General features: G+C 42.8%; 1 protein-coding gene across 3 annotated transcripts in view; it reads right to left on the minus strand.

The window, feature by feature from the left end:
- Nucleotides 1-4,227: 4,227 nt before the first annotated feature.
- Nucleotides 4,228-25,320, minus strand: part of SYT14 (synaptotagmin 14) — a 162,436-nt gene continuing 141,343 nt past the window's right edge. For 2 of the 3 annotated variants that reach the window (XM_073553429.1, XM_073553427.1), the window contains 3 exons: nt 14,021-14,210; nt 8,967-9,023; nt 4,228-6,811 (listed from right to left, as the gene is read on the minus strand). In XM_073553429.1, coding sequence (XP_073409530.1) covers nt 6,498-6,811; nt 8,967-9,023; nt 14,021-14,210 — 561 coding nt within the window. In that variant the 3' untranslated portion in view covers nt 4,228-6,497. The remainder of the gene's footprint in view (nt 6,812-8,966; nt 9,024-14,020; nt 14,211-25,320) is intronic. The other variant, XM_073553428.1, reaches the window with a different exon arrangement.

Raw genomic sequence — 25,320 nt, forward strand, 5'->3', positions numbered from 1 at the left:
ATAACCCCAGCAAATTTTGGTGCTCATAAAATGGCAAAAATTGGAAAAATAGGGCCGTTACTGAGTTGATGGATGGGGGGGGTGTTCCCAGATGGGTTTTATTATTTTAACACAACCTCTGCTCTCGGCCAATTGTTTTTTAAATCCCTGACAACCCCTTTAACGCAATATATAATTTTTCCTTTATTGACAGGAAGGATACACTTTTGTTTTTTTTCATTAAAATTTTCAGACAACTACCCTCCAGCCCGGGTCCCTTTATTCTCATTATCAGAGGAGGTCCCAGAGATTGGAACCATGAGATGCTTATACTCCTTTTAGTGTTGTCTAACCGGTCGTGTTTTCTATATGCTCTTCACCCCCCGAGGAATCCATGAATCCTTCCTTCCACTTTGTCACTACATCCTCTAGTTTTACTGCATAATTTTTATTTATTTTTTGCAAGAGATATCATCTATGTAGCGGTGACATCTTAGTAAACAGTAATAGGATTGGGCTATTGCATATTTTATGAGTTTAATGTCTCTAATTATCTATAGTTGGACTGCTATGACGGTTTGTGTTGTAATAATGCGTTAATTTTTCAGCTGCAGTTCATTAAACGAGAATACAGAAAAAAAATAGATGCAATAATTACAATGGCTGCTTTGTATAGTATGAATGTAAAAACACGTAATTTGTGTCACATTATACTCCAAGTGTCTTGGAAATTAAATAAAAAACAAAATCGGCTAAAATATAATAATAAAATAAGTCCAATCTCCTAAAATCCATAGCAGTATTACAATTACATTCATCTGATAGGGCATCCTGGTTTTTATTAACGAGGCCCAAAGTATTTTTCACCACTTTCATTTTGTGATTAAAGGCACCAAAAGTTATGGAGATAGGGTGGGATAGTTTATCAAGAGTTCTCAGGTTCCTCTGTTTTTCTTGAGCGTCTTATAGTAGCGCTATCATTTTATTGTTGATAACACGATGGCTTGATACAATCAAGATAATGGCGGAGAAGACCCTGGTGGACCTCACTACTCACTAGGCTTGCTCAAGATCAATCTACTTACAGATCGTTCCACCATCAAGTCACCATGGCCTGAGATCGAGCCAAAGGCTGTTAAATAATAAAAATAATCTGCATGGTCAGAGTTGCATCTTGAATATACTCTGTTTTCTCTGCCAATGGCAGAACAGAACAAAGAAATAGAAAATCCAACATTCCAAGACACCAGAGAAAAATGAGGATAAAACATAACATTTATTCCATTACTCCATCCTTAAAAATCACACGGTGAAACACAATTGTCGTAGACAAGTGAAGCAACGCTTTGGCCTTTTTCTGACTTGGAAAAGGCCCTTTTGGGCCGAAACGTTGCTTCACTCGTCTACCTCAATCGTATTTCACTGTGTGATTTTTAAGGATGGAATAATGGAATAAAGGTTATGTTTTGTCCCCATTTTCTCTGCTGTCTCGAAATCTTAGATTTTCTATGGTTTTGGACATTGTGGGGGGGTCTAACCGACATGGCACGGAGTTGCCAGTGGTGTATGAGAAGGACTCTTGGACAGAATAACAAAGAAAAATTATTTTGTTAAGGTTTCCATTTATTGTAATGGAATTCTTCTGATGCTCTCACTTGTTGGCCTCTGTTCATTGATATTTTTGAACGATTTTTCTCCTGTGCAGCAGCGCTACTGTCCATCATTGGTGAATAAGAAAACACGCTAGCCACTGAGCTTAGACAATGCTTCATCCCCTTTATTCTTAAGACCCCCATACAAATTAAAATTGACTGAAGTACTGTATATGATATTGGTGGGATCAGCCAACCATCTAATTTCTATGAGTGTCTTGACGCTCATCATCCTACAGATGTTGGATGAAAGTGGAATCAGTGGTTGAATTTCAACACTGCAACTAGAATTGAGAAAACAGATTTGTGCTGGTCCGGTTCAATCCAGCATCTAATCTGGTCTTCCATGGCAGCCGGATCAGGACAGACTTCACTTTTGCGCCTGGCATCCTCGGTGACTGACATTTACTTGACCCCACGACGTCACGCAAGGTCTTTTTGCTCTACTCTTACCCAATCCTTTTGTTGTCATAAGAGCTGTCTAACAATGGCTCACTTTCCTTCTCCCCACTGAGAACACATGCATGTTTAGGTGAGACCAGGGGAGAGCGGGGCTGTCAGATAAATGTTTACTAGACCATCACCTATCAAAGGTGTATGGCTACTTTTAGACTTTGGCCACGTTCATACACTGAGTATTTGGTCAGTATTTTACATCAGTATTTGTAAGCCAAATTTCCCATCCCTGACAACTTACTGGGAATCCTAAGCAACAAAGATAACTGAGATATCTCAACTTTCTTCCTCACATTATGTGACTACATTGAGTACTACTATCTATCTACTTGTCTGTTAATTGAAATATTGCTTTTTTGGCTCTTTTAGACTTAAACAGAGGGGTGTATTTAAAGTTGGCCAGACCTACCAAATTTGGTGGGATGGACTAAGCTATCCCATGTCTATGGGGGCCTACCAATTCTCCTCCAACAGATGTCAGATGAAAGAGAGACTGGACTGTTGGAATTTCAACATTTGATCCTTTTGTTTTATCGATAGAGAGGCTTTCTCTACTTTCCCTGTTGAAGACACACATGAGCGCTCATGTGTACGGTGGAGTCAGGAAAGCTAGCTGTCTACTGAACCTTTGGCCAACAGCAATCTCATGTATTTTGCCAGCTTAATTCTCAATCTATTTTAGTCATCCATATCTTAATGACCAAAATTTGTCACATACGAGTACATGAACCCTGATACAAATGTACCTTGCAGCAAATTTGGAAAAACAATACAATACATTCTATAAATCGGCAATGGCCTTGTGCCATTTTGCATTGCTTGGAATGAATACATTCGATATGTGAAAATCAAAATGTAGTGAAATGACTTCTGATGTACATGAACATACAAACATGTGATCTCAGAAGAGACGTTTAGTTCGAACGTAAGGGGTTACATGGCAAAAAAAGCCTCCAAAGGTAGTTTGGAAAAGGCTTGGGCTACACAACTTTTTGAGTTGGATTTTTCGAGGCTAGCCAACCTGTACATTGACATTCTCCCATAGAAATTGAAACCCAACTCTGCACAAAATATTAGAGGTGAGCAGGGCTGCCATCAGACAATTTGGTGCCTGGAATAGGTAAAAGGCTGTGACCCTCTGTACCCCTTGGCTTAGCAATGTGATGCCTTACACTGATATTGGCTCATTCCGCTTCTGCTTCTAGGTGAGGTTAACTGAGGATAGTAAATAGAATCTATCAGGCCATCTTCATCTTTCAAGATACAGCAACTGTAGAGGTACAGAATTTTCTTTCTGTACTTTTCTTTCAGGTCCTTTTTCAACAAAAGTTATAGGAAAAAATAGTCCCAAAACCAAAAATAGGATAGGAATTCTACAATATTGCTTTCGGGAATGGTTGCTGGAAAGGATGTATTTAAAGTCAATTTCCAAAAAGGTTATCCAGAACCTTAAAATTGATGGCCTGTCCTTAGGGTAGGTCATGACTCTCAAATCCCAACACCCATGATATCAACTGATTGCATGGGGCAGTGTGCACTTCATTGTTTGCCAGTAGTGCCTCCATACTTTCAGCCGTGGTTGTGCCTGGTATTAAAGCACACTACAACTTTGCCCCATTCGAGTGATTAGGACTGCCCTGTAATGTCAGGCCCACATCCACTACTAAAAGTATGGAGTTTCACACGGTAATCAAGAGCGAGTCACTCTCCTAGTCAATCTATCAATTAGTTAGTTGGGTTTGTTGAGAGCAAAGCTAGGACGCCAATAACAAAGTCCCAAATATCCCTTTGAGTTCAAAAAATATCTTAGCAAGGTTAAAAATCCTCATCTTCCAAAATAAACTAACATATAACACAAAACATAACCATCATCTGTCATTACCTTTGTACACAATCTCCGTCTTTCTATATTATTCACTTTTTTTTCTTGTCTCTGGACATTTACGCTACACTAGACATTCGGCTTAGGTAACAAATATAATGTGTAAATGTCTGCACATTGTACAAAAACAACAATAAGACTGTAATAATAATAAAAAAAAAATTTGATTGGATCCATGTCTGAGACAATCATTTTGTGAGTGACATGTGATGGGATTCAAAATGGCCGCCTTTAAAGAATGATTCACAGGACAACCCATAATATAAACTTTCATCGGATCAAACTTTTTGTTAACAATCTCAGGTTTACAAACAACATATAGTACACCGAGTCACAAACATGCAGGAGTTGTTTCCCAACTTCAACAAGAACACCTTAAAGCCATCATTGCTGGTGATTTCTCTGTGGTATTTGATTTTTGTTTCATGAGTGTCCTTACTTTGAGGGAATATCCATTTTTTCATTCCCTTTTTAAAAGACCTACTATCTAACATGGTCTGGTGACCGCTTGTTTGGAATCTTTCTTTGTTAACTAGAACCAAGAGCCACATCCAGCACAGCTCTCAGCAATGGATATTTAGTGTAAACCATCTTGCATGGATGCCTATGGATTTCAAGAAATGACCATCATGTCACAGTTATCTCCTTTAGAGCCTGTTTGGCAGAAAACAGCTGCTCAGGGGAGTTCATAGAAGACCGCCCATGAGTAGCTTCTTGGCCAATCCAATAAGAGAAGAGTTTAACTTAGGTAATCCATTTACTATTACCATTACCTACCTCCTCTATCTTTCGTGCTCTTTGTTGTGTTTTATATGAATTTCAGAAGACAGCTTTTATGGTTTTATGTAGATATTTGTTTGTTATTTGTGCTTTATACTTTCATATAAGTTTTCATATCCCATTAAAATAAGGGAAAACCTGGAATTGTATTTTGAGACTTGCAATCTGTTCTACACCTCTAACTTACCACTATTAAAGGGTCTACAATATTAATAGCCTAGGCTCACCATGCTTTGGAGAGCATAAGAATAGGTAGGCATATTCCTCCGAATTCTCCCTGAAATGGGGTCTTTGGAGGGCACTGCTCCCCTGCCTCCCATTTTACTGCTTTCTGCAAGCTAATGTGCATCACAATTCGGACCAAGGATCATCATTGCACTGATGACCCACACTGTGTGCTCTCCAATGCGTTGCCTCTGCAACATTGGAGGAGCATGGCTTGAGTGAAGATGGCAGGATCGGGAGGTAACAAAGTGCTCCGGCGATCTGGCCAGCTTCAGAGCAGTGCTTACAAGCTCTATTGGGAAAAGCTTGTAATCACCGAGTATGTCTGGCCACCACTGCTAGACTACAACGTTGGACAGTAACCTAGGAAATGGGTGATACACAGTAAAATTAAAAATCACTCAATCCTTGAGAACGGATTGCATTTTTAATAACAAGCAAATTGAAAAGTTTCTTTTTTTTTCAATCACTTTTCAATTTTACCCATTAAAGGACATAACAATAACCGGCACCAGATGGCAAGAAGTAATTTTTTTATGTACGGTTAGTCCAAGCCACTTGGAGTAATATCCAATACAATAACCCATACTCCAGATGTAGGCTGTCCCGTACAAAGGCAAACACCCTACCAACTTCAACAGTCAGCAGGACATCAATACAGTATATGTTCCGCTTACACCATAGAGTTTGGTGGTAACTTGAAGGCCAGTGTCATCTTCTGACCACTTGTCCCAGCTAACGAAATAACGTACTGTCATTCGATGTTGTCTCACTTTATGACCATTAAAGGGAAAAAGGGGTGACAGATTCCCTTTAAGCTTTTTGTAGTAGACAAGCCCTTAACCCAGTGGTACTTAATTACCCTTAATCAAGGGTAAGTAAACGTAAACCATGGCCTAAGTACAGTAGATGGAGTCCATTAGACCACCTAGAATGACTGGACATAAACTCAAAAGAGAACTTGCCAACTTTACTTACCAGCTGCCCAAACCTGCTGGACAACAAAAGTACTTTTTGCACCACCAGAGTTATCTATCATCAAACCCTTGATATTGTACATACCCAACGAGACAGTGGGCACCACGGGAGATCTAGTTTCCTGCAATAACAGCTGGTGGGTTAGGTTTGATTGTGGAAAAAAGGAGACATAATAAGACTGAAACAAAAGGTTTTTACCCTACTTTGTTCTATGACCGAACCAAAAAGTAGCGGGTTAATTGGTGAGAACATTGTACAAAACAGTTTTCATCAAGACAAAATAAGAAAAAGCACCTAAGAAGTCGTCGGAATATTATCTTAGAAATCCAACTTCATGTTGCTCACGTCCTGTGCCCGTCTCCGCTCAGATGCACAGGAATACACACTGCGGCATGAAACCTCATCTCTGTTGTGCACTGAGCTTTCCGCGGCATGTCAAAGCCATTACCTGCAAGGAGCAATCATATGCAGGTGGCTAAATTACATCCCGTCCTTTCAAAGAGCAGATGAGCTCTCTTGAGTCACGAGAGACCTACTGATGGCAATTACGATTCAAGCAGCGTATGCCATCTACATACTTGCTGTCCTTTTGACTCTTTCATTTCAGTCCAATGATTAAGCTCTTCATCGCCCGAGCTGTTCAGACCTAAGGATATCCAGCCTATCATCTCCTTGCGCTTCATGCTGCGCTTGTTATAAACGGACAATATGAGAGTCACATCAGAGAGTTGAAAGAGAGCCACTTGGAAAATGAAGGTTTCCTTGTACAGGGGGTTCGGCTGACCTCGTCGGATGGATGTCTTACATTTTGACATTTCCTGACCCATGGAGTTCAGTAGAGTTAACTTTACATAGGTATCTATAAAAATGAATGAGATGGTTAGGAATCATCGCGGGCATGCTGATACTACCGGGACACATTATCAGTCAATGCATTAGTGGTAGGAGTAGGATATGGAGTATACCAGTCATCCGGCATCAAATGCAATTTATTCAGCTCTATAATAAGATTTTCCATAAATGTCAATAGGAAAATCCAAGCGTTAAATATTTAATGCAAAATAAAAAAAAATCAAATATTAGTCTTGGCTTGGGATGAATCAGACTATTGCATTTGCATATACGGTATACCGCATAATCCTCTTGCATTCTTAATTGTTGCACTAAGCCAAAAAATATATAGCATTTCTAACACTGAGCAAGCTTCGTCTAGCCACAACACTTGAAGCATACCACTGAGTTTTTGGAAGAATAAAAAAGACATCAACAGAGGGAATGAGAACAATTGATGGAGGAGGGTTGGGGGGGGTAAAGGCGTAGAAGTGCAATGGTGACATCGGAAGAGCTGAGAATGTGATGCCAAATATGGGAACTGACTAGGAACACTCTGCATGGATGCGGTTTAGCGCGGCAAGATCTTGGCTTTAACCCTTTCCAATGAGGATGAGTCTCCTCACCCTGGTACACTGCACTGCATTGCCAGCCCTTTTTTTGGGTTCTGATTGAGTTAAAAGCATCAGATCGGGTGTAAGGCGTCACTTGATTGCATCCAGACTGCAATTTTTTTTTTTTTTACATTTGTCTTCAATCTGAGTGCGAATAATGCACTAAAATTTGTTCGGCAGATGGAGAAAATTTCAGCATAATAGTTTCATATGCGGTCATTTTGGTGGCAAACAGCATGAAACCATTACCGAAACAGAGAAGGCCATTACCTCCATTGTGTTGTCTTCTCTTCAAACCATTATGAAAAATGTCACCGTACAGTATAATTTTCAGGTTTGCAAAAAGGAAGGAAGACCTGGAGTCATATGACGTAAATTACTATGTGATGGGAGAATGATGACGATGATGGAACAATGGGCACTGGATCCAAAATAGCTGCTAACCCAGGGAAACAAAAATGTTGGTTTATTACTCAGTATTTATACCCTTATTAAAAAAAAATGTACACTAAAGATGCTCAACATGGGCTCCGTATTTTCTATCATAATTGTATCAACCGGGCAAAAACGTTCCCTGGATAACGCTAATGAGGTCCACCATGAAGTTCCGAATCATCTCTTCTACTGAAATGTGACTCGCATCTCAACACTGAAGACTTTAACCCGTCACTGACTTATGTTCATCGGGTTATGTTCTTTGTTGCCTATCTAGTCTGATTTGGATATAATGGGTCCAACAAGAATGTGTTGCAGTTCTTTGGCTGATTCTTGACATAAAGGAGTTTTCCGACTTCAAGAAACCCCTGTCCCCACGGGCAATTTGTATTAATAAACCCCAATCTCTATATAGTATTCACCCTCACCGGGTCCAGTTCTGAGTCTCTGCCACTGTTCACAGTGTCTGGTATTGTCTGCAGCGCTGATGTCTTGCAGCGGTGAGGTCAGCAGCTAAAGCCATCTACTTGGGCAGAGCCGCTGAGCTCACTCTCCGGAAGCAGCGGTGGAAACTCAATGCTGGACCTGTGGTTGATTGGGGATTTTCTGAAACCAAAAATCCCTTTTAAGGTGCCCATATACCTCTACATGGATAACTATCAGCCAAATATTCATTCAGAAAGAGCTATCTCTTCCGATTCCTCCATACAATTGGTGAGTATATGAAAGTTGGATGGTCATTCATGTGTACTCTGCGGTGAGAGCGGAATAAGTCCAGCCAGACTCAGCTTATCTGTCTACAGAACAAAAAAATAAAATTGCCTGATCCTTATGTTCCACAAAACCATCTGTCGGGGGTACAATCCTTTTGACCTGGTCAGGTCTGGCAGTGAAAGCAATGATCCACCAGTGGATCGGCCAGCATTACAATGCAGTGTTACATTTTGGATTAGTCTTCTCTGTAAATTCCGCAAACCGTCAACCATCACCAGAGATCCATTCCATTTACGATCTCATCCGGTGAACCACAGATAAGAGATACAAAAATGAAACAATATAGTGGACAGCTTTACTGCAAGTTCTCCTCTGCATGAGAAAGACAACATCCAAGCTACTAGTCTCTACGGAACTCACCTCGAATTATATAAACATGTCCACCTATCAAGTGTTTTAGACAACAGAACAGTCCATCTGACAACAGAGGGTGGAGAGCAGAAAAAGAAATAATGACAATAGTTGGGTGAGAGAGGGTTAGAGGTTAAAGCGCAACCATTTCAGTACCAGAGGTCATGCATTTCCATGACATGACTTCTTCGGCCTTGAAAGAGTATACAGGAAGACATTTTTTTTGTAACTTGAAAAGGAACAGAACAGAAGTAGAAGACCATTTTCGGGACATCATTAGCATTAGCAATAGAATTATTACTGAAGCCAAGTAGCTGTTACATCTTCTACGACATACATAATATTTTTAGGATTGGGTGTACAAGAACAAAGACAGAGGTCCACAGACATTAGATGAAAGGTGACAGGTTCTGGAGTAGGAACACAGCTAGAAGAACACATAAAGGATGGTTACCAACCACCCATAGCACCGTACTGATATTGAGGATCATCGAAAGGTTGTACATCATAAGCTGACAGGACCATGAATACATGACAGCTTATGCCGAATTATGTGAAGAAACCCAACATGGCTGACCTTCAAAGAGGACAAGTGTCAGCCATCGGGAATGATTCATTGAGGAGCCAAAGTCTTCCAAAATTAGGCATTTTCGACAACTTTTATCTAATGTCTATGGGCGCTTTACTGTACATATTGAGCTACTTATGGTCCTGCACTGAAAGTTGTATATGTATAGATATGTCTCGCTAACTATGGAGAGTTAGAACCAACCCTGGAGATAAGATTTGGGTAATATAAAATTTTACTTTTTTTTCTTTGATAACTAAAAGGTTTTACTGTTGCCCAAGAAGTTACCAAAAATCTACCCATCAAAAATAACTAAATTACTTACATGCCCCCATACACATTAGATAATATTTAAATATGGAGGAAAAACAAACGACCAAAAATCTCACAAAAAGTATAATATTCAAAATATAATTTATTAAACAATCAATAAGACCAGAATATGTGGAAAACACAGTGACATGGAAAATCCAAGTCTGCTAGTACATGCAGAAAAAACACCAAAGGACACACATATGTCAGGAAGGGGAAGAAAAAAGTATAAAGCACATATATAATGCCTATCAGCAAAGATAAGTGTAATTATACTTGCTCGTAGCAAAATTGCACATCCCACAATGAGCCTAATGTAATCCACATCACCAGGCATGTATCCATAATGGATGACGGAATATAATGAAATTGTAAGATGTCAAAATCATACCTGGTAGGGATAAGAGGCAACCCGACTGGTGTATGTCCCCCCCGACGCGCGTTTCGGCGTGAAATGCCTTTCTCAAGGGGTGGTGGAAAAGGGGAAGTGAAGGGAATAAAAACGCTATGTCCACCAATCACAGGCTAGTATACTAATCATGTGGTGGCCCATATAACCAATCAGGGCCGCTCAGTAGCGGCTGTGTAATTAGAAGTCCCAGGTATACATATACATCAAAATGCACCCGCACTATGATCTTACACAGCGCTGCACATTAACAGCACAGCATGAAGCCGAAGTCACGCTGCGTTACCCCATAGGCTACATATACATCACGTTGTGAACCTTCAATATTTTTGCTAAAATGAACATTGAGATGTAATGCTTTTGTGTGAACTTTACCATACAATTCAAAGGGTTATCCATTGATTTTTATTAATATTAAAATTTCGTGCCGTTTAATTACGGGATCATCATCTTTTTTTTTTATCGTTTTTTGTCAATTTTATGATCTCTCCCAGCCCCCCATCTACATACACATCCATGTCCGACCGAGTGTGCATGCATTATCTACACTCTGTGTGAATCCAGACTAAGAGTTTACCATCGGGGAATAATTGAAGACCGCCATACATCTTAGCCAAAACTGACAGTTTTGTCCAACATTTATGTATCATGATTCAACAGGCCAGTGTGACTATGTTGAAGTGTGGTAATTGTGAGCTCCTTTTCCAAGGTTCTAAAAACAAATATGCCTATTAATCCGAATACAACCTAGGCAAATTTGTAAACTACCCTCCCCGAAACCTACAATTATTGATTTTCTGATAAACTAATAAAAGGACCCGTATATAGTTTAAAGGGTTTTTATATGGGAAATGCTTTTTATTCTTGTGGGAAAAGCATTCTGATGAGAAATATTTGAGACATTTCTTTACACAGTGTCGGATTAAAATATATATATATATATTTTTTTTTAAATTATGAGACAGGGAAGCAAAGCAGGATCACAGATACCGGTTACAGGTAAGCTAAAGTGCCTTAAAGGAGTCACAACATGGGGTTAATAAGATTGGGCTAAAGGAGATAGAAGGCCCAAGAATTAAAAATACTAAAAAAGATCAAATATATCTTATTACATATAGTATATATAAAATCATTGCAATTACACATATTTTGTTATACACATGTTTATTTTTTTGTGTGTATTGGAACAACAACCTGAGAAAAAAAAAACAAATTGGACGTAATTTCACACATAACCCTCAAAATGTGCCAGACAAAATTGTTGGCACCTTAACAAAATTGTGGGTAAACAACTTTGTTTCAAGCATGTGATGCTCATTCAAACTCACCTGTGGCAAGTAACAGGTGTGGGCAATATGAAAATCACACCTGAAACCAGATAAAAAGTGGAGAAGTTGACTCAGTCTTTGCTTTGTGTGTCTCACACTAAGCACTGAGGACAGAAAGAGGAGAAGAAAGCTGTCTGAGGACTTGAGACACTAACTTGTTGAACAATATCAACAATCTCAAGGTTACAAGTCCATCTATAGAGATTTTGATGTTCCTTTGTCCACGGTGCGCCACATAATCAAGAAGTTTACAACTCATGGCACTGTAGCTAATCTCTCTGGACGTGGACAGCAGAGAAAATTTGATGAAAGGTTGCAACGCAGGATAGTTGGGATGGTGGATAAGCAGTCCCAATCAAGTTCCAAAAAAATTCAAGCTGTCCTGCAGGCTCAGGGTGCATCAGTGTCAGAGCGATCTGTTGACATTTGAATTAAATGACACTATATTGCAGGATACCCAGGAGGACCCCACTGCTGACATAGACATAAAAAAGCTAGACTGCAGTTTTACAAAATGTACATGAGTAAGCCAAAATCCTTCTGGGAAAGCGTCTTGTGTACAGATGAGACTAATATAGAGCTTTTTTGTAAAGAACATCATTCTATTGTTTGCAAAAAACAGAAAGAGGCCTACAAAGAAAAGAACACAGTACCTACAGTCAAATATGGTGGAGGTTCACAGATGTTTTGAGGTTGTTTTGCTGCCTCTGGCACCCCGCAATCTGCGTCTATTCCCTGGCAAATACACCAACTCATTCACCGCCGCGGTCCCACACTTCCTCCCTCCTCTCCTGCTGTTGATGTCCGGGGTATGCGCACAGTGGGCAGATCCTCGGGCACTGTGCTTAGGGCACACGAGTGCATGTGCTTTCTTTCATAAAGGGGCTGCGCGCACCTTCCTAAAGTATCCCCAGCCAATGGCTGGGAGACAAGTACTATTTAAGGCACCTCAAACTCAATGGAGGTGCCTGTGCAATGTTATTGTTAGTTTCTAACATGGTTGCCAGTATTCAGGTCCCAGTGTTCGTATCCCAGTATACCTTCCCTGTAAGTCAGCTCACCTGCCTGGCTATCAGCCTTGCCCACTTGCCTTCCTTCAGCCATAGCCGCTTGTCTGCCTGTATATCAGCCGTGCCCGCCTGCACCCGCCTTCTAGGATACCGGTTGTGCCCATCAGCACCCGCATGCCTGTGTATCCGTCGTGCCAGTCACTATACCATCAGTGCTTGCCAGTACTTGCCAAATCTACCATTCCTGCCTCCTCACCCTTGGGGGTCAGCTGAAATCTATCCGAGGTCAGTCTTGGGGTAGCACCTGGTTCCGTCTCCCTCGTCCCTCTCGGATCGCGGTATCGCCAGCCACTGTGCACCCGAGGACGGACTTAGTGGTGTACCTAGTAATGCCCCTCCAGGCTATCCTCGGATCACGGCACAGTGGATCCACCATCCAGGCCAAGTTACAATAATAAAACATGTGTAATTGCAACAATTGTCTTGGAGTAGTGCTTCATTTTCTGGACAGTTTCAAGGGTGCCAACACTTTTGGCCATGACTGTATATATAATATAATATAATATAATATATATATATATAGATGTAAACACTTATGTCCCCCCAAAAAATTGAGAAAAGTATTCAAGGTGTGATACCTTTATTGGCTAACCAGAGAAATTATATTTGCAAGCAAGCTTTCAGGGCTCAGGAGGCCCCTTCATCAGGCTGGATTACAAGTGAATTAATGAGAAGAGACGGCAACATTTAAATAGGAATTATAACAGGACATGAGGTGATGCTAGCTAGAGACAGGCCAAGGAAATCAAACTAAGGTTTCTGTTACACATGCACATGAGGACCAAGTGTTCTATTATAGATGCCTGCTTGCAAATATAATTTCTCTGGTTAGCCAATAAAGGTATCACACCTTGAATACTCAATTTTTGGGGGGGACATAAGTGTTTACATCTATTTTTCTGGCTAACACGGTACCACAATATTATTTTGTATTGTACATATACTATATATATATAAAAATAAAATGTATCATATATGAAAAAAATAATTATATATATATATAGATACAGTATATATATATAAAACATTTTTTATTATTTATTAATTTGTATTACAGTAACTCTTAGCTTTATATACAGTATAATATATATATATATTATATATATATATATATATATATACACACACACACACACATACATACACACACACACACACACACATACACATGAATACAATTAATCTGCATGTTTGCTTAAAATAAAATTCAGATTCAGGGATTACGGTAAAACCTTTTTAAATAGTAACCTGAGATTTTATTTGATGGGGATATAAAATGTATTCTCGTCCTTTATCAGTAATTACCGTGGCTGAACATGATCCCCCATAGCAGTAACACTCATTAGAAGGAGAGAACATAGAGGCATCTCACTCACTGGGAGGTCTGTTGGCTGACAGGTTTTTGAAGTGGCTGCCTTTTATCACTTCTGCGGAGAGTCTGCCAGTGGTGGCATTATAAAGCAGGCCGATGAGGATTTCAGGAGCGGCTCCGTGGACCAGTGATTGACAGGAGGAAGTGCTCTCTGTGCACGACACTTCTGACATACTCATCTGGGAATCACAGCCCTGGAAACAAACAAAATAAATCTTATATTTCGAGTCCTTGTGCAAACAAACATAAAGCTACGCGACACAGCAGGGCGGGAGAAAGTGGGAAATAACAGCGTGTACCCTGTGCCGGGACAGTGAGGATTAAAGACAGTAGGAGGTGGTATTAATACTGGCACATTATTTTCTTATGTCTCAGGAGTGGCACCTACCTGCCTTTTTAGAAGCCCCAGGAGACTTAATTCTGCATAAGAGTCCAGTGGGCGGTCCTACATAGTGATTGACAGCTAGCTCTAAATGCACAGTTATAAAGGGAAGGCTGTCAATCATTACTGGGACTGCCCACTGGACTCTCACATATAAACAACAGGGATTTCAATGAATAAAATACAAGTTATACTGAAAGTTTTCCCACATCAGTGTGATCAGCTCCTCCTGCTTTATAATACCCTGCCTGCAGATCATATACCATTTTCGACATGACAGGTTCCCTTTAAGACAATCTCCTCACCCTAGAGCTGGGTGGAGATGATGACACTTGTAGTCCTATAAAGTAGTGCCCCCCACCAGACTATAACAACAATAGGGTCATATAATAAATACTAAAACAGAGCTATCACCTTGAAAAGGGAATGGTAATTTTACCAGACTCTGCATAAATCAATAGCACATACGAATATACGAAATTATATATCTTATCAGAGAATTTATCAGAGAATTGAGAGGGTAAAAAGGAGGAGAGGTGAGTAGCAGCGTGAGAAAACAGAAATAGGGAGAGCTGTATTCACAGCTACACTGCTCAGTGCTTCTCTATCATTTCCATCTTGATGCTACATCTCTTTGTGGGCAAACTAAAGAATGAAAAGGAGAAATCCTTCATATCTGTGTGGTATATGGCGGAAATCACAGTAGATATAGTGAGTAGGCGTCCCACCCATCTCTGACCTACCCACCATGAAAGCCATGCCCATCTAGTGATTGGATTGCTCTTAGCACCTATCATGCTGGAGAAACACTTATGGCTTTCACATCACGCAGGAAAGCAATATTTGAGACACATATCTCCCCTCATGTACGACACCAGTGACCCTTTCACAATATATATATTGCATGTTTTATGTTATATTATGTGGTTTCAATCTAAGACCCCTATTTATTAAGAAAATAAAGAGGAAAAAAAAACCCTGTGACACATTAAATTTGTACTAATTATTTCCCATTTTTGAAGGAGTCGGAGTCAGGCCCATAGTCGCCATTATAACCAGAGACAGAGTTTGGAAAAATAGGGGAAACGAGGTATGAAAAAACAGATGGGTCCAGATCCAGAAAAAAATGCTGAAATGTAATTATTTGTGTAGATCGTCACTTGACTGAACACACCCTAAAACCAAAAGTTAGGTACAGTATATTGTAGCTTCTACAGTAGCCATCACCGCCTATATCAGTTTTGGCCGTCCAACATCAGCATCGGAGAGGATACGTACACCACAAAGGATCAGAGATGTGCACCATCATGGAGCTGGATTACAAATTACCGTATATAACAAACCATGTTCTGTTAACAAAGGTCTGCCATAGTCACTTTTTGCTCTCATTTTATTCTCGCTGCTCCACTGAATATTCTCTTTTAACTTTTTTTGGAAAATCTGTCAGAAATATAGGTGTTTTGGTCTATTGCTAATTTTTGTGTTTTTTAACAAAGGGGCGTAGAAGCCTAAAGACACACCCCCAGAAAATCATGTGAGACACACCCCCTTAGTAAAAAAAAAACAACTAAAAACATAAAAATCAGCACGAAATAAAAAGGCTAATATCTCTGGAACCATATGGCGGATTGCAACAAAGATAAAAGCAGAATATTCAGGGCAGCAGCGGAAATAAGTCTGGTCTCTTTTGACCTGGTGACAAGTCCTCTTTAAACATGCTTATAAATCACGATATATTATCCTGAAATGTGGTTGTTCCCTTGCTGGAACACAGCCTATAACAATATGCCAGAGATTGATAGTTTGTACTGTAGTTATGCTCTGCTGTGCCAAGCTTAGCAGTCCGACATCCGCACTGGAGAGAATAAATGGGTTACATAGGATCCCAGATGTGCTCTGTACCAAGTCAGTGCTAGGAATCTATGAATGTTATAATGAATAGGGTTTCTTAAAGGGGTTTTCCTGTTTCGGGATAACCTCTATTCCCAGCCTTCAGTTTGATTAAAAAAAAGACACAAAAAATTGTGCTTTACTCACCCTCCCTAGGTCCATCACTGAGTCTCACCTACTGCTCCCTGTGTCTGTTACTGTTCACAGCGTGGGTCGCTCAGAGCTGCTGAACTCGCTGATTGGCTACATCAGGGTTCCCCAACTCCAGTCCTCAAGGCCCACCAACAGGTCATGTTTTCAGGATTTCCTTAGTATTGCCCAGGTGATAATTGCATCACCTTGTACAATAGAAGAGAAATCCTGAAAACATGACCTGTTGGTGGGCCTTGAGGACTGCAGTTGGGGAACCCTGGGCTACATGACGCCAGGCGACACTGAGAGCAGAGGCAGAATCTCAGTGCTGGACCTGAGGAGGGTGAGTAAAGCACTTTTTTGAGTCAGGGAAACAGAAGTTTTTTTTAATTCAGAAAATGCTTTTAAACAGAACCTGTGAACTGATTCCTGGTGCTTGAATCACGGGCAGCATGAATCAGCGACCGGCTCCATTATTGAAACCGTGTATGATCATCAACCATGAAACCCTGCGAAGACGAGGTGACTGGTCGCAGAGGTATGTCCCCGGGGGGATCTCTCTCCAGACTGCTGTCTTAGATTGACAGGTCTCTCCTTATACAAACACATAAGGAAAACCTGTCAATCTAGATGAGTCGGGGTTCGAGATGTCTGAACCAGCTGACAGTTTCCCTTTAAATCCAGTTTATAAATTAGGATATTGTGAATTTTACTGAAATGTCGTCCTTCACTGGCTGGAACACAGCCTATAACAATACGGCATGGATAATTGTTACTCATATTATGTGTCACACAATAGAAACTCTAAACAACCAGCGCCTGTCTATCACCTGACATTACGGTAGACCGGTAGAACAGAGGGGATGTCAGTCAGAGCCGTGCTATAATGACTCCATACTTATAACCATGGACAGCCCAGATCATAATTCCTGCAGTTCCTCAGAGACAAACAATCATTAGAACATCGAAGACAGTTACTGTTTTACCGAAAATGTCAACTTCTCCCGTCCTGCAGAAAAAAAAACCCTCTCTAAATCATCCTCAAGGTTCGTATTGGGTAATCGTTAATATCTTCCAGGGTGTGTTGTGGCCTTACGTGTTATATCAGCTCTACTAATTACCACTTACACTACCTGTATACCTACATTACTTGATCACTTTGCATCTCATTACTTTTATCTAGTATATTAGACTAATGTTAGCCGAAATCCCCGATATCGATGGATTTGGACAACACTCTAATGTATATGGGGGGCACTCGCCAACTAATCATTGAGGGTGATGTCAGTCGGGCATGTCCAATTTCAGGCTGCCCGATTGCTTTGTTCTCCTGGAGATAAGCCGCCGGCAGAGAAGTCTGTCAGTGGCTTTCTCATGGAGAACACAGGAGCATTCGGCAGAGCAAGTGCTTCTGTGTGCAGGAAAGACGGCCGAGATAGCTGCCAGCAGAACAATCGGCCGATTCATCGGTCGGCCAACCATCATCTACTATGTATGACCGGTTTCAGTTGTAAAATAAAGCAAAGCTTAATGACATGTAGAGCTCAGCTCACAAGAAAAAACGGTCCATGGGATGCCGCATCATGCCTTAACACTTTCCATAAAATATTCAGATGGTGGCTTCTTTTTCATGTGGCTAGTAAAATCCAACCACAGCCTATACACTCTGATTATATGGCAGCTCAACGGTCACAAAGCCCCAAACCACACAGCCTTAAAGAAGGAATATACTATATGGCTCATCGTTTTGCACAATACCAGTCAACGACCGGAAAAGATCAGATACAACTGAGAATCTTTGTTAATGATCCTCATTGACTTATGATCTTATATATATTTATCCAACTTCAAAAAGAAAGAGCGGGACCGTTTGACCCGTAGAAGCGCCACAGCGCGAAACAGCCGTTGTGTTAGGGCTGGCGGAACGCACCAAATTATAAAATAATAGTAGGTGCGTTCGCAGCCCGGGGTCCACCGTGCAGAGGTGGTACACTGCTGCTATGTAATGGCGGAAGAATTAAGCGGTGTGAAACCAGTCACACGCGGGTTAGGTCACACAATGTGAACAGGGCGAACTCTGTTACTGCACAGAGCCGCACCACCGCTGAAAGTAGATGCCGGAGCCTGTTAACTCACAGAGCTCGGCCAAAAGAGCGCACAGTGTACGGCCACAGAACTCTACCCCAAGGACACGGGGTTAGAGTCCTTCTAGGCCCACTGAACGCGTGGCGTCGCTGCCGCGAGCGCCGCTATAGACGCTGACTATGGAGCACGTGCACTGAGGCGTGCAGAGTCCCTGGTGAGGCCAGAAGCCTGACTCAACCTCAGACCTACCTACGCCTAAGCCTGATCCATGCAGTATAGTCACTGATCCACGCACTCCCTCAGACATCTACCCTCACATGATTTACTCCACCCAATAATCCTTCCTGAGGACCACTCTATATGGGGGGAGTGGTGCCGCAACCAGGGGACCCCTAGAAGTACCTGGTCAATAACCTCGGGCATGACGAGGAGGGATATCGTCTCCTGATGAGATGGAGCCTCTGAGAGTAACAAGGGGGCGGTCTGGTGGGTTATCTGTGAGGGTACAGTGGCGCCGTTCACCACTCTGACGGTGACTGGTGTAGACATCATAACCAGAGGTATAGCGTGCCGTTGAGCGAAGGCTGACGACATAAAATTGCCCTCTGCCCCGGAATCCACGCAAACCGCCAGAGTGGAAGAATCAACCTCAAGTGTCCCCTTAAAGGACAGCTTGGAGGAAAACGCAGCTGATTCTATTGCGCCGCCTCTTACGGCCACTAGGCGCGAGCGTTCTCCCAGCTGCTGTGGGCACCGGTTGGCAAGGTGACCGGACTGCCGGCAAACATGACAGCTCACAGGAGCTCGAGCGGACCGGGGCCTGGATCCCTCACGGGAAGCCCCCTGACGCTCGGACACCCGATCGGAAGATTCCAGAGGTTTAGCAAAGCTAGGTGCCAACCTAAACCTCTGCCTACACTGGGCCCGCTCCAACCTTCGCTCGGAGACAGTGATAAGCTCCTCCAGTGTAGCGGGAATCTCCCTGGTGGCCAGAGCGTCCTTCACATGGCCAGCCAAATCTCTCCGGAATGAGGACCTTATCTGGCCACTCTAACTCTGAGGCCAGCGTCCGGAACTGGATGGCAAAGTGGCTGACCATGGACGAGCCCTGTGATAATGCCAGCAGCCGGAGCGCAGTGTCATGGGTGACTCGTGGCCCCAGGAAGACCTGCTTCAGAGTTTCCAAGAACCGCAAGACACTCTGCACCACATGATCACCATGCTCCCACAGCGGTGTGGCCCACTCCAAAGCCCTGCCCGACAAGAGGGAAATAATAAATCCCACTTTAGCCCGCTCAGAGGGGAATCGTGCGGCCAGAAGCTCCAGCTGTATAGAGCACTGGCTTACGAAACCCCTACAAGAAGCACTATCACCCGAGAACTTCTCGGGCAGCGGGAGGCGGGACAAAGTCGGGGCAGGGATGGCTGTGGTCACACGGGAGACAGCCTCTGTGGCTGTCTGAACAGCGACTGCAGTAACATCCGCAGCTGAGGCTGAACGCTCGAGAGCCGCCAACCTGCCCTGCAGCTGCCGGATGTACTGCAGCAGTCACTGTTCATCCGCCATTACTAGCCAGACCCTGGCGCTAGTATAATGTTAGGGCTGGCGGAACGCACCAAATTATAAAATAATAGTAGGTGCGTTCGCAGCCCGGGGTCCACCGTGCAGAGGTGGTACTCTGCTGCTAAGTAATGGCGGAAGAATTAAGCGGTGTGAAACCAGTCACACGCGGGTTACGTCACCCAATGTGAACAGGGCGAACTCTGTTACTGCACAGAGCCGCACCACCGCTGAAAGTAGATGCCGGAGCCTGTTAACTCACAGAGCTCGGCCAAATGAGCGCACAGTGTACGGCTACAGAACTCTACCCCAAGGACACGAGGTTAGAGTCCTTCTAGGCCCACTGAACGCGCGGTGTCGATGCCGCGAGCGCCGCTATAGGCGCTGGCTATGGAGCACGTGCACTGAGGCGTGCAGAGTCCCTGGTGAGGCCAGATGCCTGACTCAACCTCAGACCTACCTACGCCTAAGCCTGGGCGCTAGCAGGCTAGGCTGCACAACACATGTGTACCAAGGGTAGGGGTTTCTTAATGAGTCATTCACCAGAGACATTCATACGTGCATACATCATTCACTCCACATAGTCTGTAAATACAGTCTATACTAGCGCATGGGCGAGCGGCCATGCAAACCTTTTATACCCACGGGCGTCTGGGACCTTCCTGGCTTCTCGGATGGGCCAATCCGAACACGAGCAGGACCTGAGCACGTGACCCTCGATCTCCAATGGGAGATCACTCCACGGGCATGCTCAGTGGCCCGACATGAGGACTTAGTCCCTGGAGAATCTCGCTGCTGAGCAGCATGCATTGTCATAGTTGTGCCAGAGGTGACAGCAGCAAGCAAACCCACGGAGTTGGCCTGGGCAGAGCACCAGGACCGACGAATCTGCTGAGCAGGCTCCACTGCGGCCGAAGAAGAATGGGAGACCGCTGGGTGCAAGGCTCTGGATTCCTGCTGTGCAGTGGCAGGAACCCGACACCTAACACGTTGTCAGCACCTGCATACTCCTTAATTCACTCTCCCGATGAAGGAGAAGGATGAACTTTTAAAGATTGGTGAGTGCTACCCGCTCTTTCTTCTTGAAGTTGCATCTACAATGCTGTAGTTTCTGGGTAAGCCCCTGAAGTCTTGAGGTATTTGCCTGCGGTATTTAATAACACCATGTGTATGGACTGTTAGCGGTATCAGCGGTGCTGACCTCTTTTCCTATTTGGTATTATGGTTATATACATTTATATCTTCGCACAATATGTGGCATCTAAATAGTTTATAAAATCTATTTAATAACCATACATTCGGGAGAACCATGTTCAGGACCCTTAAAGTCCTGGTTGCCAAGAGCGTCTCTCGTTCTGGAGCACAATGAATCACCCCACAGATTTCAATGCGAATTGTTGGGTGCTGTTGGGTGCATACATTCAGGAGAACCATGTTCAGGACCCTCAAAGTCATGGTTGCCAAGAGCATCTCTCGTTCTGGAGCACAATGATCACCCCACTGATTTCAATGCGAATTGTTGGGTGCTGCCTTGGTGTCCACCATCGTTACCCAAAGAATCATTTGCTGGATAAGTATGAAGCACCAAAGGTGCGATTTCAACAAAATACTAAGACCCAAAACAGAAAAGGGGGTAACCTGAAATATGGCTTCATTTATGGATACCGGACCATTTCGAAACATCCAAAATAAGATACAACCTCAATATGGTCAGGGTTACGTCAAGAGGAAAGTTCGACTGATCAATGGATGTCTCAATGCTAAAATTCAAAGACGTCAATCATCTTTCATCCATAAAGAGACGTGGAAATTCCCATAGCGGGGGGACATGTTCTCGCTTGAAGATCGTTTATAGGCCCTTCAGGCACGGATGTGAGTCTCTGTGCTATAAGTCTACATAAACGGGTGGACAAACATTTCAAAGATCATCACAAAACAATTCCGTCTTGATGAAATAACAGGATTTTTTTTTCCTTCTTGAAAATCCTCTACCTCAAAGAGAGAGGCTATTATTACGCCACCATTACAAGAAATTCTGCATTCGGAGTCGACTGTTATGTGTTTCAAAAACAGCTGCTTAAAATACAAATCAGATTGCTAAAGCCAGTGTTTTGTATGCGCCATAATCTGACACTGCATTATTCATACATAAATCAATTATAGAAAAAAAATGGATTCGAATGTAGGACGGGAACACGAGAATGCAAAAAAAAAATTCCTCTGCGAGTCCTGAATACTTAAATACAACACAAGATATAATCAGATAAATAAAATATATTCACGTATAAACAATCGGTGGCAGGACCGGTGAAGGGTTCATGCAAAATTCATAAGGGATGAGGAGATGAATATGGAAAATAAGCAGGGTTAAACGCATTGTTGTCAAAGATATAAAGCCCATAATCCGGCAAATTGAGTGATAATTTCCAATGTCTTCATCATGCTATCGGACACAAAACATAACGGAATGAACAGGAAACTGTCGGCAAGATCATGCCCTGACGTCAGTTGGCGTTATTTGGTGACAGGTGGCCCGTCCTTATTGAAGAATGTTTTATTGTAAACTGCTGTAGAAATGTTTTAACACAGCCCATGTAAGGCTGGATCCGACGTCTGTAAAACACGGTTCATACTCAATATCCAGACAGGGCCGGAGGTCTCCTAACCCAAACTCAACAGTTTTAGGAGATCCCCAACCAGTCTGGACTTCACTGTCTGTACTTGGCTGATATTTCATGGATGTCCGAATTTGGCTTTTAAGCTTACTCACCCACCCTGGGTCTAGCGACAAGTCTTGGTTGCTGTTTCCGGTGTCGGTTACTGGCTGCAGCGCTGACGTTACGTCGACAGTGTTGAAGTGAATGCGTGACCTTAGCGGTTCGTGTTTTTTTTTTTTCCAAAGCCAGGAAACATCTTTAAGTGCAAGGCTTGGGGAGCAGTATTGTTTGGGTGCTCCCCTTTCAGCTTCCCCCTCCTAAATCCATATGGTAAGGTATATTAAAAACCTTTACTCTTATGTCTAGTCCCGCTCCTGATACTGAAAACGGAGTCTCTGAAATGACCCATTGGGGTCCGAGTCGTCAGATTCCCACTAATCAACAAATTTTCACCTATCTTTTGGATAGACGCTAACGTGATGCCACGTTTTGAAGTTATCCCCTATCTCTAGGAGTCCGACCGATCTGTAGAACGAGACTCCGAAGAACTCCGTCTGAAGTCAAGCATGCTTACCTCTGCTCCATTCTTTCTCTATGGGACTGATGGAAATAGCTGAGTACAGCTCTTGAGATCAGTGGTTACACCTCAAGTGATTGGGTAGTAATCCCGAATCCTATGGCTAGGGAATAGCTTCGGCACGAGTAACCGCACTGTTAGAAAACTTTTCATATGTGACAGAGACATGAAAAAAGTTTTGTAAGGAAGGGGTCCAAGTGCTGATCGCAAAAATTGCAAGAGCAGAAGGTGATTAGCGCAACTCTCCTCCGAAACATAAGACAACAGAAAATCCCTCAGTCTCAGAGGCGAGGAGTACTCGGCTGAAGGTTTCCGCTCCTTCATTTCATAAATCGGTTGCGGTCTTAGTACAGAAGCAGCCACCAATCAAAATTTCTGATACGTCAAACGTTTTCTGAAGCAGCAGTTACCCTTTACATAGCAGTAGTAACGCTCAATGTCAAGGAGCAGCTGGTAAAGCAACCAAAAATCTAGGTTGCAAAAAAAGGGAGATGTGGTGATGTTATTTACTACAATGTACACCAGAAAATTAGTGAAAATTGTTGCTAAAATCCAGATTTCATTTTCTGGCGGGTAAAAGCAAAAAAGGTCTTTTAATGACAGGTGACAGGTCTTCTTTACAGAGAAGTTCAACTTCCTGTAGCGTTTTGATTGAATCTCGTTATGTCGGGCCTTATGTTGGCAGTGTAGTAACAGGCTGCTCTTGTGTGAGCGATCTGTGTACGGGGATAATCATCTTATCTCCTCTTAGCGTTGCAGGTTGTACTCTAATAGCATTAGTACTGTGTTACCGTGCGGCGCACACAATGGCAGCCGGTAATGTACTGCTGTAGAGCCTTCCGAGGATGATGAGCGCTGATGTTATTTGCTTTTGCCTAATCAGTCACACACAGGTTTTACTCCAGAAATAATTTTGAAATGCAAATGTGATTTCTTTTATTGACAAAGGATGAGCTTAGCGGTTTCCGAAACATAGGATTTATTTACCGGAGGGCTGTAATGAGATTTATTTTTATACTTGTGAATTTTTCGTTGATCCCTCTATAAATGCTTTTTGATTATGTGGATGGTTTATTTATTATGTATTAACCAAACTCCAGCTCATCGAATCATGTCGGGGATTCCACGTAACAACTGTAATGTACAGGACTCTCAGTGTCAATTCAATCCTGGATACACCACACTGCATTGATGGGTGACCACAGTGCATAGATCGGTGATCACACCGCATGGGTCGGTGACCACAGTGCATTAAATAGTGGCTGCCCTACATGGATGAGTGACCACAGTGCATGGATCGGTGACCACAGTGCATGGATCGGTGACCACAGTGCATGGATCGGTGATCACACTGCATGGGTCGGTGACCACAGTGTATTAAACAGTGGCTGCACTGCATGGATTAGTGACCACAGTGCATGGATCAGTGACTACAGTGCATAGATCGGTGATCACACTGCATGGGTCGGTGACCACAGTGTATTAAATAGTGGCCGCACTGCATGGATTAGTGACCACAGTGCATGGATCGTTGACCACAGTGCATAGATCGGTGACCACAATGCATGCATCGGTGATCTCACTGCATGAGTCGGTGACCACAGTGTATTAAACAGTGGCCGCACTGCATGGATTAGTGACCACAGTGCATGGATCGGTGACCACAGTGCATAGATCGGTGACCACACTGCATGGATCGGTGATCACACTGCATGGGTCGGTGACCACAGTGTATTAAATAGTGGCCGCACTGCATGGATTAGTGACCACAGTGCATGGATCGGTGACCACAGTGCACAGATCGGTGATCACACTGCATGGGTCGGTGACCATAGTGCATTAAATAGTGCCCACACTGCATGGATGAGTAACCACAGTGCATGGATCGGTGACCACAGTGCATAGATCGGTGATCACACTGCATGGGTCGGTGACCACAGTGCATTAAATAGTGGCCACACTGCATGGATGAGTGACCACAGTGCATGGATTGGTGACCACATTGCATGGATCAGTGACC

Source organism: Dendrobates tinctorius, unplaced genomic scaffold (genome assembly GCF_039654945.1).
Source record: "Dendrobates tinctorius isolate UK_male_01 unplaced genomic scaffold, ASM3965494v1 ptg000201l, whole genome shotgun sequence".
In the NCBI taxonomy this organism is placed as follows: Eukaryota; Metazoa; Chordata; class Amphibia; order Anura; family Dendrobatidae; genus Dendrobates; species Dendrobates tinctorius.